Source organism: Nerophis ophidion, linkage group LG06 (assembly GCF_033978795.1).
Source record: "Nerophis ophidion isolate RoL-2023_Sa linkage group LG06, RoL_Noph_v1.0, whole genome shotgun sequence".
Lineage (NCBI taxonomy): Eukaryota > Metazoa > Chordata > Actinopteri > Syngnathiformes > Syngnathidae > Nerophis > Nerophis ophidion.
Window position 1 is genome coordinate 71,386,387 of NC_084616.1, and position 15,627 is coordinate 71,402,013.

The following is a 15,627-nucleotide window of genomic DNA, read 5'->3' on the forward strand; positions in this document are numbered from 1 at the left end:
GGCGTTTCTGGATGTTGTTGATAAATGGCTTTCGCTTTGCATGGTAGAGCTTTAACTTGCACTTACAGATGTAGTGACCAACTGTGTTTAGTGACAGAGGTTTTCTGAAGTGTTCCTGAGCTCATGTGGTGATATCCTTTAGAGATTGATGTCGGTTTTTGATACAGTGCTGTCTGAGGGATCGAAGGTCACGGTAATTCAATGTTGGTTTCCGGCCATGCCGCTTACATGGAGGGATTTTTCCAGATTCCCTGAACCGTTTGATGATAGTATGGACCGTAGATGTTGAAATCCCTAAATTTCTTGCAATGGCACTTTGAGAAACGTTGTTCTTAAACTGTTTGACTATTTGCTCACGCAGTTGTGGACAAAGTGGTGTACCTTGCCCCATCCTTTCTTGTGAAAGACTGAGCATTTTTTGGGAAGCTTTTTTTATACCCAACCATGGCACTCACCTGTTCCCAATTAGCCTGCACACCTGTGGGATGTTCCAAATAAGTGTTTGATGAGCATTCCTTAACTTTTTCAGTATTTATTGCCACCTTTACCAACTTATTTGTCACGTGTTGCTGGCATCAAATTCTAAAGTTAATGATTATTTGCAACAAAAGAAACGTTTTATCAGTTTCAACATCAAATATGTTGTCTTTGTAGCATATTCAACTGAATATGGGTTGAAAATGATTTGCAAATCATTGTATTCTGTTTATATTTACATTTAACACAATTTCCCAACTCATATGTAAACGGGGTTTGTATTTCAATGGTTGGAATCAGCAATTTTAGATGATATACCAGTTACTATGGTAATCTAGGTCAGGAGTCGGCAACCTTCAGCATACAAAGAGCCATTTGAGCCCATTTCTCCCAAATGAAATCAAACTCTTGACAACGATTTACATTTTATTTCTGGGTATAAGCAAATCACCAAATTATTTTGAACATTCGAAAAATAATACACTGGTCCTTCCCTTAATTAATGAATTTAGAAAAAAAAATCAAGTTGCGGCAATATTCTGAGGGCATTCAACTGCGCCATATTTTATTCGACTAAAACGGAAAAGGAATAACCTTGTCATCAATAAAAGCAAATTAATCTGTCCATGAAGCATTAAATGTTCTATTTTCATCAGAAATGTTTCTCTTTTTGGATCCGGCCATTGCTATCTTACCGGGGGAGGTTGACCACTAAAAACAATACAATTGCTTGGCAGCAAGAGTTGACGCACAGGGGGGGTGACATACGCGAATCCCTTAGGGGTGATGGACGGCTGGGCAGCGCCTGAGGAGCTGCAGCCAACCACCGTAACCCCCACTCCCTCCCCTCTGTTGCAAGTCTCGAGATGTATGTTGTAATATGTATATGTGCTTTGCTATGGAGGTTTTTTACCCACTCCAGACTGGGCCCTCTTAGGAGCCCAGTCTGGATTGTATTTTTTTACTCATCCCCATCCCCAAAGTTGACATTTTTTCCATCTTTTACAGGGCGTCTTGTGGCGACCCATCAGGGTTCCTGTTCTGTCACCCTGTACACTGTTTGTTTGTCTAATCTTGAACGGGTTTGTGCTGAAAACAAAGATTCATTGTACTTGTGCAATGACAATAAATACCTCCCTACCTACCTACCTACCTTCGATCGACAATATATCAAAATGTTTTATTATCATGTGATAAGATACCAGAACTCTCCAAAACAACAACTGTTAGATTAAAAATAACTAAATAAATGTAATTAATTAAGTAACCATTTTTTGTTGACATTTTGTTTCAAAGCCAAAGGGAGCCACAGCAGTGGCATGAAAGAGCCGCATGGGGCTCCAGAGCCGCAGGTTGCGCACCCCTGATCAAGGTAGTTACTATGGTAATCTAATTAGTTACTATGGTCATCTAAGTCAGTGGTCCCCAACCACCAGGCCGAGTGGTACCGGGCTGCATTAGAATTTTGTATTCATTTTTATTAAAAAAATAAATAAATAAATATAAATTATTATTTTATTTTTATTTTTTTATTAAATCAACATAAAAAAACACTATATACACTTACAATCAGTGCACTGACCACAAAAACCTCCCTTTTCATGACAAAAACGTCCCTTTTTCATGACAAAGAAAAATAAAAAATAAAAAAAAGGACTTTTTTGAATTTTTTTTTGCGTTTCATTTGATTCAAAAATGTGTTGACATTCATATTGTGTCAATATTCAGTGTTTTATCGTTTCACTTGATTCTAAAATGTGTTGACATTCATATTGTCTCAATATTCAGTGTTTTATCCTTCATAGAAAATTGTAAAATTTCATTACGTTTTTTAAGGCGGTCTGTCATAATGTTTTTAGCATTCAATCAGACATTATTGTGAGGTTTTGTATTAGTGTTCCTAAAAATAAATATACCGGCCCCCAGACACATTCTTTTCTCTAAATGTGGCCCCCCCGAGTCAAAATAATTACCCAGGCCTGCTGTATACGGCACGGGACGGATAGAGCGAGAAGGAGACGATGGCGACCTTAGACCTTTTGCCTGTAGAGCAGAGGTCTCAAATATGCGTCCCGGGGGCCAATTGCGGCCCGCGAGACGTTATTTTGCGGCCCGCACCTTGATGTGAAAATTTAGTGTTTTTGCGGCCCGTGAGTTTTGAATGAATGGCGCTTTACAGCGTCATACTTGTCTACCCTCGATTTTTCCAGGAGACTCCCGATTTTCAGTGCCCCTCCAGGAGTAATCAACCCCCCCCGGATTTCACCCAAACAACAATATTAAGTGGGCACTGTGGAGACACTGCCTTTAGCATCCTCTACAACCAGTTCAAACAGCGTGCCAGTCCAACCTCATGATGTAACTAGCTGCTGTAGACACAGTATATGACTGCAAGACATACTTGATCAACAACCACACAGGTCACACTGAGGGTGGCCATACAAACAACTTTGACACTGTTACAAATATGTGCCACACTGTGAACCCACACCACACAAGAATGACAAACACATTTTGGGAGAACATCCGCACCGTAACACAACATAAACACAACATAATAAATACCCAGAATCCCATGCAGCCCTAACCCTTCCAGGCTACAATATACACCCCGTCCCCCCGACCCCGCCCCCTATTGTAGCCCGGAAGAGTTAGAGCTGCATTGGATTCTGGGTATCTGTACTGTTGTGTTACGGTGCAGATGTTCTCCCAAAATTTGTTTGTCAATCTTGTTTGGTGTGGGTTCACAGTGTGGCGCATATTTGTAACAGTGTTAAAGTTGTTTACACTGCCACCCTCAGTGTGACCTGTATGGCTGTTGATCAAGTATGTCTTGCAGTCAGTTCCGTGGGTCTGCAGAAGCCTCATACAATATGTGACTGGGCCGGCACACTGTTTGTATGGTGGAAAAGCGGACGAGACGGCAGGTTGTAGAGGACTTTAACGGCAGTACCATCACGGCACGCACTTAATTTTGTTATCTGGGGGAAAATTGGTAGAATGATTGCCCCGGGAGGTTGTCGGGAGGGGCACTGACATTCGGGTGTTTCCCGGAAAAATCGCGACAGTTGGCAAGTATGTAGGTAAGGTGGGAAAGCCATTCAAAGAAGGTGAATTTATTAAAAAGTGCATGTTATATTTTTTTTAAGAAATCTCTTCTTGGGGCCCAGCCTCACCCTGTTTATGCATCCAGTGGCCCCCAGGTAAATTGAGTTTGAGACCCCTGCTGTAGAGTGTAGAAAAATCTTTTTTTTTTTTTTTTACACCCGATTTTTCATATGTTCAGCAAAATATCGCCCGGGTTTGCATTTGCTGTCCATTTTATGGTTAGCGACGGAGGCGCCCATCTACATTTCTGCCGGTGAGTGACTAAGATGTAACACAAGAGTAATATGGTTCATGAATACAATTGTTTTTGTCATACAAGTGTAAACATAAGTCAACCACTGATGATAGTAAACATAAAAAATGACTAAGACATAACACAACAATAATACGACTCACAGATTAATCAAATTTTTTTTTTCTATTGCAAAAGTCATTCACTGAAAATAAAAATATAGAAAAAAGCGGTAAAGTTTAGATCCATGAAGGAAAGAAGAAAGTGGATGAATGTTGATAACTGAATACATTTACATATGCATAAACATTTGTTTTCTTTAGTATTATTTTTTAATGAATTAAGTAACGTTTATGACATTTTTTCCCAAAACACAATGTGAGATATAACAGGATAATGCGTACATTTGTCATTTGTTTGACCCCATTTTTATGACTTGATGGGGTCCCTGGGACACTGATGGGAGTATTTGTGCGTGCAAAACAGCAGCAGGCGACTGTGGCCTGCGGGCCGGTTCTAATACTAATCAAATATCAACCGGTGGGCCATAGATCATTCATTCACTTCAACTGACGCACGGAAAGGTGGGGGATGGGAGGTTGGGTTGGTGGTAGCTGGGTGTATAATGGACCCCGGAAGAGTCAGGGATACATGGGATTCTGGGTATTTCTTCTGTCGTGTTTATGGTGTGTTATAGTGCGGATGTTTTCCTGAAATCTGTTTGTCTTTCTTGTTTGGTGTGGGTTCACAGTGTGGCGCATATTAGTAAGAGTGTTAAAGTTGTTTAAACGGCCACCCTCAGTGTGACCTGTATTGCTGTTGAATAAGCATGCCTTGCAGTCTCTCACATGTGTCTGCAATAGCCTGGTCAAACAAATCTTTGGACTGGCAAGCTATTTGTACAAGCGGTAGAGGGCGCTAGCGGTAGTGCCTTCATTGTACGCCCTTATTATTGGTCATTGGGTGAACACCAGCGTATATTCGAGAGAATAATTACTCTGAAATTCGAGAGTCTCCTGGGAAAATTGGGAGAGTTGACAGATGTGATGCTGTCAAGCGGCATTCATATAAAACTTGCGGGCCGCACTAACATAAAATTTTCATATTAAGGTGCGGGCCGCGTGTCTGAGACCCCTGGTTTATACATAGCACAAAGCAAAAAAAAACAACCTCTATGCAGTATTATTTCATTGTAAATTTCAAAAGAGTTATGTGGCTCCCATTGTTTTCTTTACTTTGTGAAACAGGTCAAAATGGCTCTTTTAGTGGTAAAGGTTGTTATATAGTGTTCACATGCGGGACATATTTGGGTTTAATCTTGCACTTTCTGCATCTTTTGAAATAACTATCATCAGTAGTACTTTTGACGGTAAGACATTTCATATAACAAGACAAAATGTGTTTACAGGAGCTTTTAGGAGTTAAATGTTTCACACATATGTTGCAGCAAATAGTCAATTGTTAATGATATAGTGAGACACTGACCTCTGCCGGCCAAAGAAGGGACTGCAGTCACTTGACCCTCTAGGACAGGGGTCGGCAACCTAAAATGATGAAAGAGCCATATTGGACCAAAAATACAAAAATAAATCTGTCTGGAGCCGCAACAAAATAAAAGCCAGATTACATACAGATAGTGTCATAAGATATAAATTGAATTAAGAGGACTTAAAGGAAACCAAATGAGCTCCAATATAGCTACAAATGAGGCATACATGTAGCTAGCCTAAATAGCATGTTAGCATCGATTAGCTTACAGTCATGCAGTTTACAAATATGTCTGATTAGCACTCCACACAAGTCAATAACGTCAACAAAACTCACCTTTGTGCAGTCATGCACAACGTTAAAAGTTTGGTGGACAAAATGAGACGGAAAAAGAAGTGGCAAAAAACACGTCCTCGAAAGTCGGAGAAGTTTATACATGTAAACAAACTACGGTGAGTTCAAGGACCGCCAAAATTAGTAGGACAAAACGGCGCTTGCCAAATACTCAAATCAGTGAGGCTTGTTTAAAACAAACAGTGTGCTTTATAACACTTAGGGAGGTTTGTGTCATGTTTGTCCTCCTACAGAAACTATATTAAAACGAAAAATATATTTTTTGTATTTGATTTCCCCTCATCTTTTTTTCATTTTTCATACGTTTTTGAAAAAGCACCAGAGAGCCACTAGGGCGGCGCTAAAGAGCCGCGGTTTGCCGACCCCCGCCCTAGAGTCTAGAACTGGGGTGTCAAACTCATTTTAGATCGGGGGCCACATGGAGAAAAATCTGGTCCGGACTAGGAAAATTACAGCACGATAACTTGAAAATATAGACAAACATCAGATTGTTTTCTTTGTTTAAAAACGGAACAAGAATGCACATTCTAAAAATGTAAAAATGATAATGTTTTGTTTTTTACACTTACATCTAATACTACCTTTATTTGTGGTTTTTTTATACGATCGGAATTAATAAAATGGGACCCATTACCTCCCTGCTTGGCACTCAGCATCAAGGGTTGGAATTGCAGTTTAAAGGCCTACTGAAACCCACTACTACCGACCACGCAGTCTAGTTTATATATCAATGATGAAATATTAACATTGCAACACATGCCAATACAGCCTTTTTAGTTTACTAAATTGCAATTTTAAATTTCCCAAGACTTTTTTCTTGAAAACGTCGCGTAATAATGACGTGTACACGTGACGTCACGGGTTGTTATGAATATAATTGCTGCGCACACACAGCTAAATGTCGTCTGCTTTAAAGGGGAACATTATCACAATTTCAGAAGGGTTAAAACCAATAAAAATCAGTTCCCAGTGGCTTATTCTATTTTTCAAAGTTTTTTTCAAAATTGTTCCCGTCCCGGAATATCCCTAAAAAAAGCTTTAAAGTGCTTGATTTTCGCTATTTGCTTAAGCCACTGTCCATTTCCCTGTGACGTCACATAACGATTCCATTACAAACAATGGCGAATAGCACAGCAAGATATAGCGACATTAGCTCGGATTCAGACTCGGATTTCAGCGGCTTAAGCGATTCAACAGATTACGCATGTATTGAAATGGACGGTTGGAGTATGGAGGAAGATAGCGAAAACGAAATTGAAGAAGAAACTGAAGCTATTGAGCAAACAGCTATTGACGCTATTCGGCCATGCATGTCTGCGTTAGCATCGCCGGCAAAATGTGCTGACCAAACGGTCAGGACTTTCACATTGACACTGGATCAACTTAAATCTGTCGATTGGTAAGTGTTTGTTTCGCATTAAATGTGGGTGGAAGGAAACGCTGGATGTAAATATGGTTTCAAATGTACATACAGGTAGCCTAAATATCATGTTAGCCTCGATTAGCTGGCAGTCATTCCGCGACCAAATATGTCTGATTAGCACATAAGTCAACAACATCAACAAAACTCACCTTTGTGATTTCGTTGACTTTATCGTTGGGAATGCATCTGCTTTGAGTGTCGCAGGATATCCAGACATTCTTGTCATCTCTCTGCCATCTCTGTCGTAGCATCGCCGGTCAAAACCAAACGAGGGACTTTCGCATCTCTTGACACTGGAGCAACTTAAATCCGTCGATTGCTAAGTGTTTGTTTGGCATGAAATGTGGGTGGAGGGAAAGGCTGGATGTAAATATAGCAACAAATGAGGCGTAATGCTGCAATATGTACACACAGCTAGCCTAAATAGCATGTTAGCATCGATTAGCATGCCGTGCTAATCGATGCACATTCTACGTAAATCAACTTGAGTCCGTCCCTGATCGTTTTGTTACACCCTCCGACAAGGCATGATGTCTCCAAGGTATCGGAAAACAGTCGAAAAAACGGAAAATAACAGAGCTGATTTGACTCGATGCGTGTGAAAAATGGTGTTGAGTACCAATGTACTGACGTCATCGCTCAGAGTGGGATGAACAGAAAGGCGTTTAATTCGCCAAAATTCACCCATTTAGAGTTCGGAAATCGTTTAAAAAAATATATGGTCTTTTTTCTGCAACATCAAGGTATATATTGACGCTTGCATAGGTTTGGTGATAATGTTCCCCATAATTATACAGTATTTTGGAGATCTGTGTTGCTGAATCTTTTGCAATTTGTTAAATTAATATTGGAGAAGTCAAAGTAGAACAATGGAGTTGGGAATCTTTAGCTTTTAGCCACACAAACACACGGTGATTCCTTGTTTAAAATTCACAGAGTTGAAACTTTACTATGGATCACAGCGGACATGGATCCCGACCACTTGTCAACCAGCAGGTTTCGGTGAGAAAATTGTGGTTAAAAAGTCGCCACTTACCGGATATCAGCTGAGCTTGCGCCTCCCGTTCAGCTGCTGTCGACTTCCCGAGACACTGCGCGTCAACACCCGGCCGTGGACGTACACTTCCGACTATCAGGTACTGTTAAACTACCAACAGAATAGAAAGATAAGGGATTTCCCAGAATTATCCTAGTAAATGTGTCTAAAAACATATGAACCCGTCTCAATGCAACGTGATTGCGATCGCGTTTTTTTTTTTTTCTAGTCTGTCGCTATCAATATCCTCAAACACGAATCTTTCATCCTCGCTCAAATTAATGGGGAAATTGTCGTTTTCTCGGTCCGAATAGCTGTTTTTGTTTGAGGCTCCCATTAAAATCAATGTGAATATGTGAGGAGTTATCAATATGTGATGTCATCGTCTGCGACTTCCGGTAGAGGCAGGGCTTTTTCTCCACTTGCGAACTTTATCGTGGATGTTCTCTACTAAATCCTTTCAGAAAAAATATGGCAATATCGCGAAATGATCAAGTATGACACATAGAATGGACCTGCTATCCCTGTTCAAATAAGAAAATCTCATTTCAGTAGGCCTTTGAATCACGAAAAATGATTCCGGGCGCGGCACTGCTGCTGCTCACTGCTCCCCTCACCTCCCAGGGGGTGAATAAGGGGATGGGTCGAATGCAGAGGACAAATTTCACCACACCTCGTGTCTGTGTGTGTGTGACAATCATTGGTACTTTAACTTTATGTGATTATGCTCATCAGTCAACTCATTGGTGTTAATTTTCAATTTACAAAGATTAAGAAAATAATATCAAAATCAAATAACAGGATGTTTTTTATGTAGTTTGTTCATGTTCAATATTTTATATTTGTGGCTCATCTGCAAAGATACGAAGAATTGCCATTGCAACTACTAGTGCAGTGGTTCTCAACCTTTTTTCAGTGATGTACCCCCTGTGAACATGTTTTTAATTCAAGTCCCCCCTAATCAGAGCAAAGCATTTTTGGTTGAAAAAAAGAGATAAAGAAGTAAAATACAGCACTATGTCATCAGTTTCTGATTTATTGAATTGGGCTTCATGGTGGCAGAGGGGTTAGTGTGTCTGCCTCACAATACAAAGTTCCTGCAGTCCTGGGTTCAAATCCAGGCTCGGGATCTTTCTGTGTGGAGTTTGCATGTTCTCCCCGTGACTGCGTGGGTTCCCTCCGGGTACTCCGGCTTCCTCCCACTTCCAAAAACATGCACCTGGGGATAGGTTGATTGGCAACACTAAATTGGCCCTAGTGTGTGAATGTGAGTGTGAATGTTGTCTGTCTATCTGTGTTGGCCCTGCGATGAGGTGGCGACTTGTCCAGGGTGTACACTGCCTTCCGCCCGATTGTAGCTGAGATAGGCGCCAGCACCCCCCGCGATCCCGAAAGGGAATAAGCGGTAGAAGATGGATGGATAAATTGTATAACAGTGCAAAATATTGCTCATTTGTAGTGTTTTTTTCTTGAACTATTTGGAAAAAAAGATATAAAAATAACTAAAAACTTGTTGGAAAAAAAACAAGTGATCAATTATAAATAAAGTTTTCTACACATAGAAGTAATCAACTTAAAGTGCCCTCTTTGGGGATTGTAATAGAGATCCATCTGGACTCATGAACTTAATTCTAAACATTTCTTCACAAAAAATACATCTTTAACATCAATATTTATGGAACATGTCCACAAAAAAATCTAGCTGTCAACACTGTCAAGCTGTCATATTTTGTTGGAGTATTATTCAATAAATATATTCATAAACGATTTTTGAATTGTTGTTATTTTTAGAATATTTAAAAAAAAATCTCACGTACCCCTTGGCATACCTTCAAGTACCCCCAGGGGTACGCGTACCCCCATTTGAAGACCACTACACTATACTAAGAACCCCATGAATATGGTCCAAAATAGTATGACTTTTATAAGCAATATTGTAGGAAAAACAGGTCCATTTTGTGGTTGTATGTCTCCAAAAAGACAAGCATCAAGGTCTTTACCCCTTTCAACTGCATACACAAGGGTTATGAACAGATACCTCGAAGCACTCGTTTTAAAATCGTAATGCTTAATAGAAGCATGCTTCTTGAACTATTTGGAAAAAATGATATAAAAATAACTAAACACTTGTTGGAAAAAAAACAAGTGATCAATTTAAGTCTCACCTTAAAACTCATCTGTATACTCTAGCCTTTAAATAGACCTCCTTTTTAGACCAGTTGATCTGCCGCTTCTTTTCTTTCTCCTATGTCCCCCCCTATGTCCGGTCCGATGACCATGGATGAAGTACTGGCTGTCCAGAGTCGAGACCCAGGATGGACCGCTCGTCGGGACCCAGGATGGACCGCTCGCCTGTATCGGTTGGGGACATCTGTACGCTGCTGATCCGCTTGAGATGGTTTCCTGTGGACGGGACTCTCGCTGCTGTCTTGGATCCGCTTGAACTGAACTCTGGCGGCTGTGTTGGAGCCACTATGGATTGAACTTTCACAGTATCATGTTAGACCCGCTCGACATCCATTGCTTTCGGTCCCCTAGAGGGGGAAAGGGGGTTGCCCACATTTGAGGTCCTCTCCAAGGTTTCTCATAGTCAGCATTGTCACTGGCGTCCCACTGGATGTGAATTCTCCCTGCCCACTGGGTGTGAGTTTTCCTTGCCCTTTTGTGGGTTCTTCCGAGGATGTTGTAGTCGTAATGATTTGTGCAGTCCTTTGAAACATTTGTGATTTGGGGCTATATAAATAAACATTGATTGATTGATTGATTAAAAATGAAGAATTCTACACATAGAAGTAACCATCAACTTAAAGTGCCCTCTTTGGGGATTGTAATAGAGATCCATCTGGATTCATGAACTTCATTCTAAACATATCTTTACAAAACATAAATCCTGAACATCAATATTTATGGAACATGTCCACAAAAAATCTAGCTGTCAACACTGAATATTGCATTGTTGTATTTTTATTTTCACAGTTTATGAACTTACATTCATATTTTCTTGAAGGATTATTCAATAAATATTTTTATAAAAGATTTTTGAATTGTAGCTATTTTTAGAATATTAAAAAAAAATCTCACGTACCCCTTGGCATACCTTCAAGTACCCCCATTTGAGAACCACTGGTCCAGTGGACACGTTTAGAACAGCGGTTTAATACATTAAAAATTTGCCTCATTGTTGTACTTGGCAAACTCATCCAGCGGGCCGGATAAAACCCGTTTGCGGGCCTGATCTGGCCCGCACACCCCTGGTCTAGAAATTTGTTGTTTTTTTTGCATCACCTGCTGGTTGTCAAAAGTGACAGAAACAGAGAGAGAGACAGTAATGGACCATTTAATGATCTTCAGAAGAAAGTTGGAACAACAAAATTAATTTACAGTTAAAAATGTCCTCATGGAGGAGTAGCGGGGGGGAGGGGAAAAAAAAAAGACAAACGTTTTCATGTCACTTTTTTTTTTTTTTTTTGTCCTTGTCATTTACCCCCCAAAAAAAGGTAAGTGCCTTCAACACAACGATAGCATTCAGCTTGCAGTCGTCAAAAATATTCGCACCACAGAACTGAACAAGCCTGTTCGTTTTTTTTTTTCTTTTCTTTTTTTTTCTCTAATATTTATACATACTGTATATACTTTCAGCATCGGTTTCACATACTGTAACGCCTTTCCTCCAGTCGCTTTCACGCTGAAAAGAAGGACCCTGAAGGACAGACGAACATAAAAATGAGGACACGTCGAGGACAGGAGAATTTACAGCATGTACAGTAACACAATATTCACATCCAGTAGCGGCATGGAGTCACATTCGTCGCCTTTATGTTGTTTTTTTTTTGCTCTTTAGCACAAAAAAAAAAAATGTTAGGACACAGGCCTCACTTTTAGGGGTAATCTTCACACAGCAGGGGGCGGAATGGGACCCTTAGAACTAAACAGCAGCATAACAGAAAACAAAATCTCATACATTCCCCAGAAAAGGAATGAAATGTGCCCTTCTGGAGGCAAAAATGCAAAGTCACATATTAAAATTGTCCGCGAGCACAAACATTTTGGCACATAATTTAGAAAATATCTGTCGACACCTCAAAACTCTTTTCCAAAGAAAGCAAACATGAATAATTCAAAATAATAAATTGGTCTCGGACTTTTTTAAATATTTGATCGTATTTACATTTGCACTGAAAACGATAGGATGCTGCAAACTGATATTAATTAATACAGTCCCCTCGTCGAGGTTTTGATTGTAAACTGTACAAGGTTAAAGACCACCCTCCCACCAAAAGGCAGGGGGCGCATGGAGTGTGGAAAAGAACAAAAAACAAAAAAAAAACAAAAAAAAAACAAAAAAAAAACAGCTAAGTGAGCTGAAATTATTTTTCATCTTTCCTCCCACGTGACACTCAAATCTGTACACACTTCACATTTTTTGTCTTTTACATAGTGCAATGACTTCTCTTACCTCGCTATTAAAAAAAACACTTCTAAGAAGGAGGAAAAAAACAAAAAAAACAAAAAAAAAACGCTTTGCACAAGAAGAAATAGCCACGTATTAGACGGCCTCGTCAAGTCCTGCGCTGCGCACGAACCTCAACACCCCCTCGTGAATTTAAGGACTTGGTGAAGTGACCCAACACACCAGAACGGATTTAAATGCTTCGTTGAGAGTTTTCAAAAAAGTCATAGAAAATATGAGGCAATTCCAGTTTTACAAAAAGTGGACAAGTCCAGGACGGCTGGTGTTGTGGAAAAAGCCGAGTGAGAGAGAGAGAGAAAAAAAAAAAAAAAAAAAGAGGTAATCAAACGGAGGCGATGACGATCATGAGATGAGGTGAAATACTGGAGATGCTGTTGAGAAGGTCCGGGGCCAGGCGGGACAGGTGGATCTCGGAGAAGTCGCACGGCGGGAAGATCTGCACCACGTAGGCCGGCTGGGGGCACAAACATGAAAATATCAACCAGGGGGAAGAAATACACACAATATTTTTTTTCATATGTACAACAGACAAGGAGGAAACATAAAAAATTTTAAAGGCCTACTGAAATGAGATTTTCTTATTCAAACGGGGATAGCAGGTCCATTCTATGTGTCATACTTGATCATTTCGAGATATTGCCATATTTTTGCTAAAAAGATTTAGTAGAGAAAATCGACGATAAAGCTCTCAACTTTTGGTCGCTAATAAAAAAGCCTTGCCTGTACCGGAAGTAGCAGACGATGTGCGCGTGACGTCACGGGTTGTGGAGCTCCTCACATCCTCACATTGTTTACAATCATGGCCACCAGCAGCGAGAGCGATTCGGACAGAGAAAGCGACGATTTCCCCATTAATTTGAGCAAGGATGAAAGACTCGTGGATGAGGAAAGTTAGAGTTAAGGACTACAGGAAGAAAAAAAAAGACACGGCAGTGGGAGCGATTCAGATGTTATTAGACACATTTACTAGGATAATTCTGGAAAATCCCTTAATTGCTTATTGTGTTAATAGTGTTCCAGTGAGATTATATTGTCGTACCTGAAAGTCAGAGGGGTGTGGCCGCGGGTGTGGTGACCGGCAGTGTCCCTGAGGAAAGCCACGCAGTTGCCTCTTTGACAGGTGCACGAGGAACGACGCAAGCTCCGCTCATGTCTACGGTAAGAGCCGACCTATTACCACAATTTTCTCACCGAAACCTGCCGGTTGACATGTGATCGGGAACCATGTTCGCTTGACCGCTCTGTTCCATAGTAAAGCTTCACCTTCAGGAATGCAAACAAGGAAACACCAGCTTTGTGTTGCTAAAGGCAGCTGCAATACACCGCTTCCCACCTACATCTTTCTTCTTTGACGTCTCCATTATTAAATCAACAAATTGCAAAAGATTCAGCAACACAGATGTCCAGAATACTGTGTAATTATGCGATTAAAGTAAAAAGGTTGGTGACCCCTGGTTTAATGCATCCAGCTGGGCATCACAACAAAATTAGGCATATTAATGTGTTAATTCCACGACTGTATCGGTATCGGTTGATATCTGAATGGGTAATTAAGAGTTAGACTATATCGGGATATTGGCAAAAAAGCTCTTATCGGACATCTCTATATTTTATTGATGAATAATAATTTTTTACCGAGAAAAAAAGAAGTCAAGCAGTGTTACAGAGTAGTGTTTATTCAATTTTTCATATCGTGTTTATTATATGCCGCTTTTAAAGTGATCATAATTGTTTAAAAAATAAAAAATAACCCACATTGGATGTGATATAAAAGGAAGAGAGATTTTTATTACATTTTTTAATACATGTATGTTTTGTTAGAAACATTACATGTTAAAATAATAAAAATGTAATGTGAAAAAAGAAAACTTGTAACACATTTTAGAATCGTTTTTTCTATCTTGTCAAATCCACGATGAATTGTTAAAATAAATGTAATGTAATAATGTAGAAAACAATTGCATTTCAAACACATTTAAGAATTCAATTTTGTCGTCGAGTCAAATGTTAAAATGTAAAAATAATAATACCATTTGTAAATTTGTATGTCATTTTTACCACTTTAAAAAACTTTTTTTTCTTGTTTTTTGTTGTTTTCAGATCCATTTTAAAATGTCATTGACACCTCATGGAGAGGACACAAAAAAAAGAAAATAATATTTGTAGCAAATTCTTAAATTATTATCTTGTCAGATTCACACACAGAGATCTGCCGCTGGGGAAGCTGTTACTGACTGACTCATGATTCGCCCACCTGCACACAGAACTGCTGCCGCAGAAGTGATTCGGTGAGCGAATCTTTTGAACGAATCAATTTAAGGAACTGATTCTAGTGATTCAATACAGTCAAAAGAACTGCCGATCCCATATTACAGAGCATGGCTGTGATGTTTATGTGCGCGCAGACCTGATTGGATCCAGGATTGGGTACGTTGATGATGCCAGCTGCCTGTTTGGCTTGCAGATAGGTGATGAAGCCACTTTTCAGGGCCTGCGTTTGACTGAGGACGTCCTCCTGGTCTCGTCCGCACGGCAAAGCCAGCAGCAGACAGTAGTCGTTGTCCACCTGCCCATACATGTTCCATCAATGCAGTTGCTCGGTCTGCCCCTCTTTCTGACACGGTGGAGTCTTACCGTCAGTCGACGCGCCACACTGTCCAGTTGAGAGGCTTCCAGCCTCATCCTCTGGACAATGCGGAGAAGAGAACCTCCCTCTGGAGGCGGCAGTGAGCGTTGAGCCAGTAGAGTGTTGCCAGAGACAAAGTGCAACTGGACGGCAGCCTGGTCGTTCTTCAGTGCCAAGAGACCCTGCCACATGATGGGGTACTTCTGTACAAACAACACACATTTCACTTTTATACTCTTTCAACTTCTTTATATCCTTCATTCAAGGAGAATCTAGACAATTCAAAGTCCCTAAAGCAGGGGTCGCCAACCTTTTTTGATACCAAGAGCTACTTCTTGGGTATTGATTAATGGGAAGGGTTGATAGACACTTAAATAAATTGCCAGAAATAGCCAATTTGCTCAATTTACCT

At 40.2% G+C, this 15,627-nt stretch overlaps 1 protein-coding gene across 2 annotated transcripts in view; it reads right to left on the bottom strand.

The window, feature by feature from the left end:
* Positions 1-11,439: 11,439 nt before the first annotated feature.
* The window catches only part of spen (spen family transcriptional repressor), a 100,843-nt gene continuing 96,655 nt past the window's right edge, over positions 11,440-15,627 (bottom strand). For both annotated transcript variants that reach the window (XM_061904780.1, XM_061904781.1), the window contains 3 exons: positions 15,224-15,418; positions 14,997-15,155; positions 11,440-13,043 (listed from right to left, as the gene is read on the bottom strand). In XM_061904780.1, the coding sequence (XP_061760764.1) occupies positions 12,912-13,043; positions 14,997-15,155; positions 15,224-15,418 (486 nt within the window). In that variant the 3' untranslated portion in view covers positions 11,440-12,911. The remainder of the gene's footprint in view (positions 13,044-14,996; positions 15,156-15,223; positions 15,419-15,627) is intronic.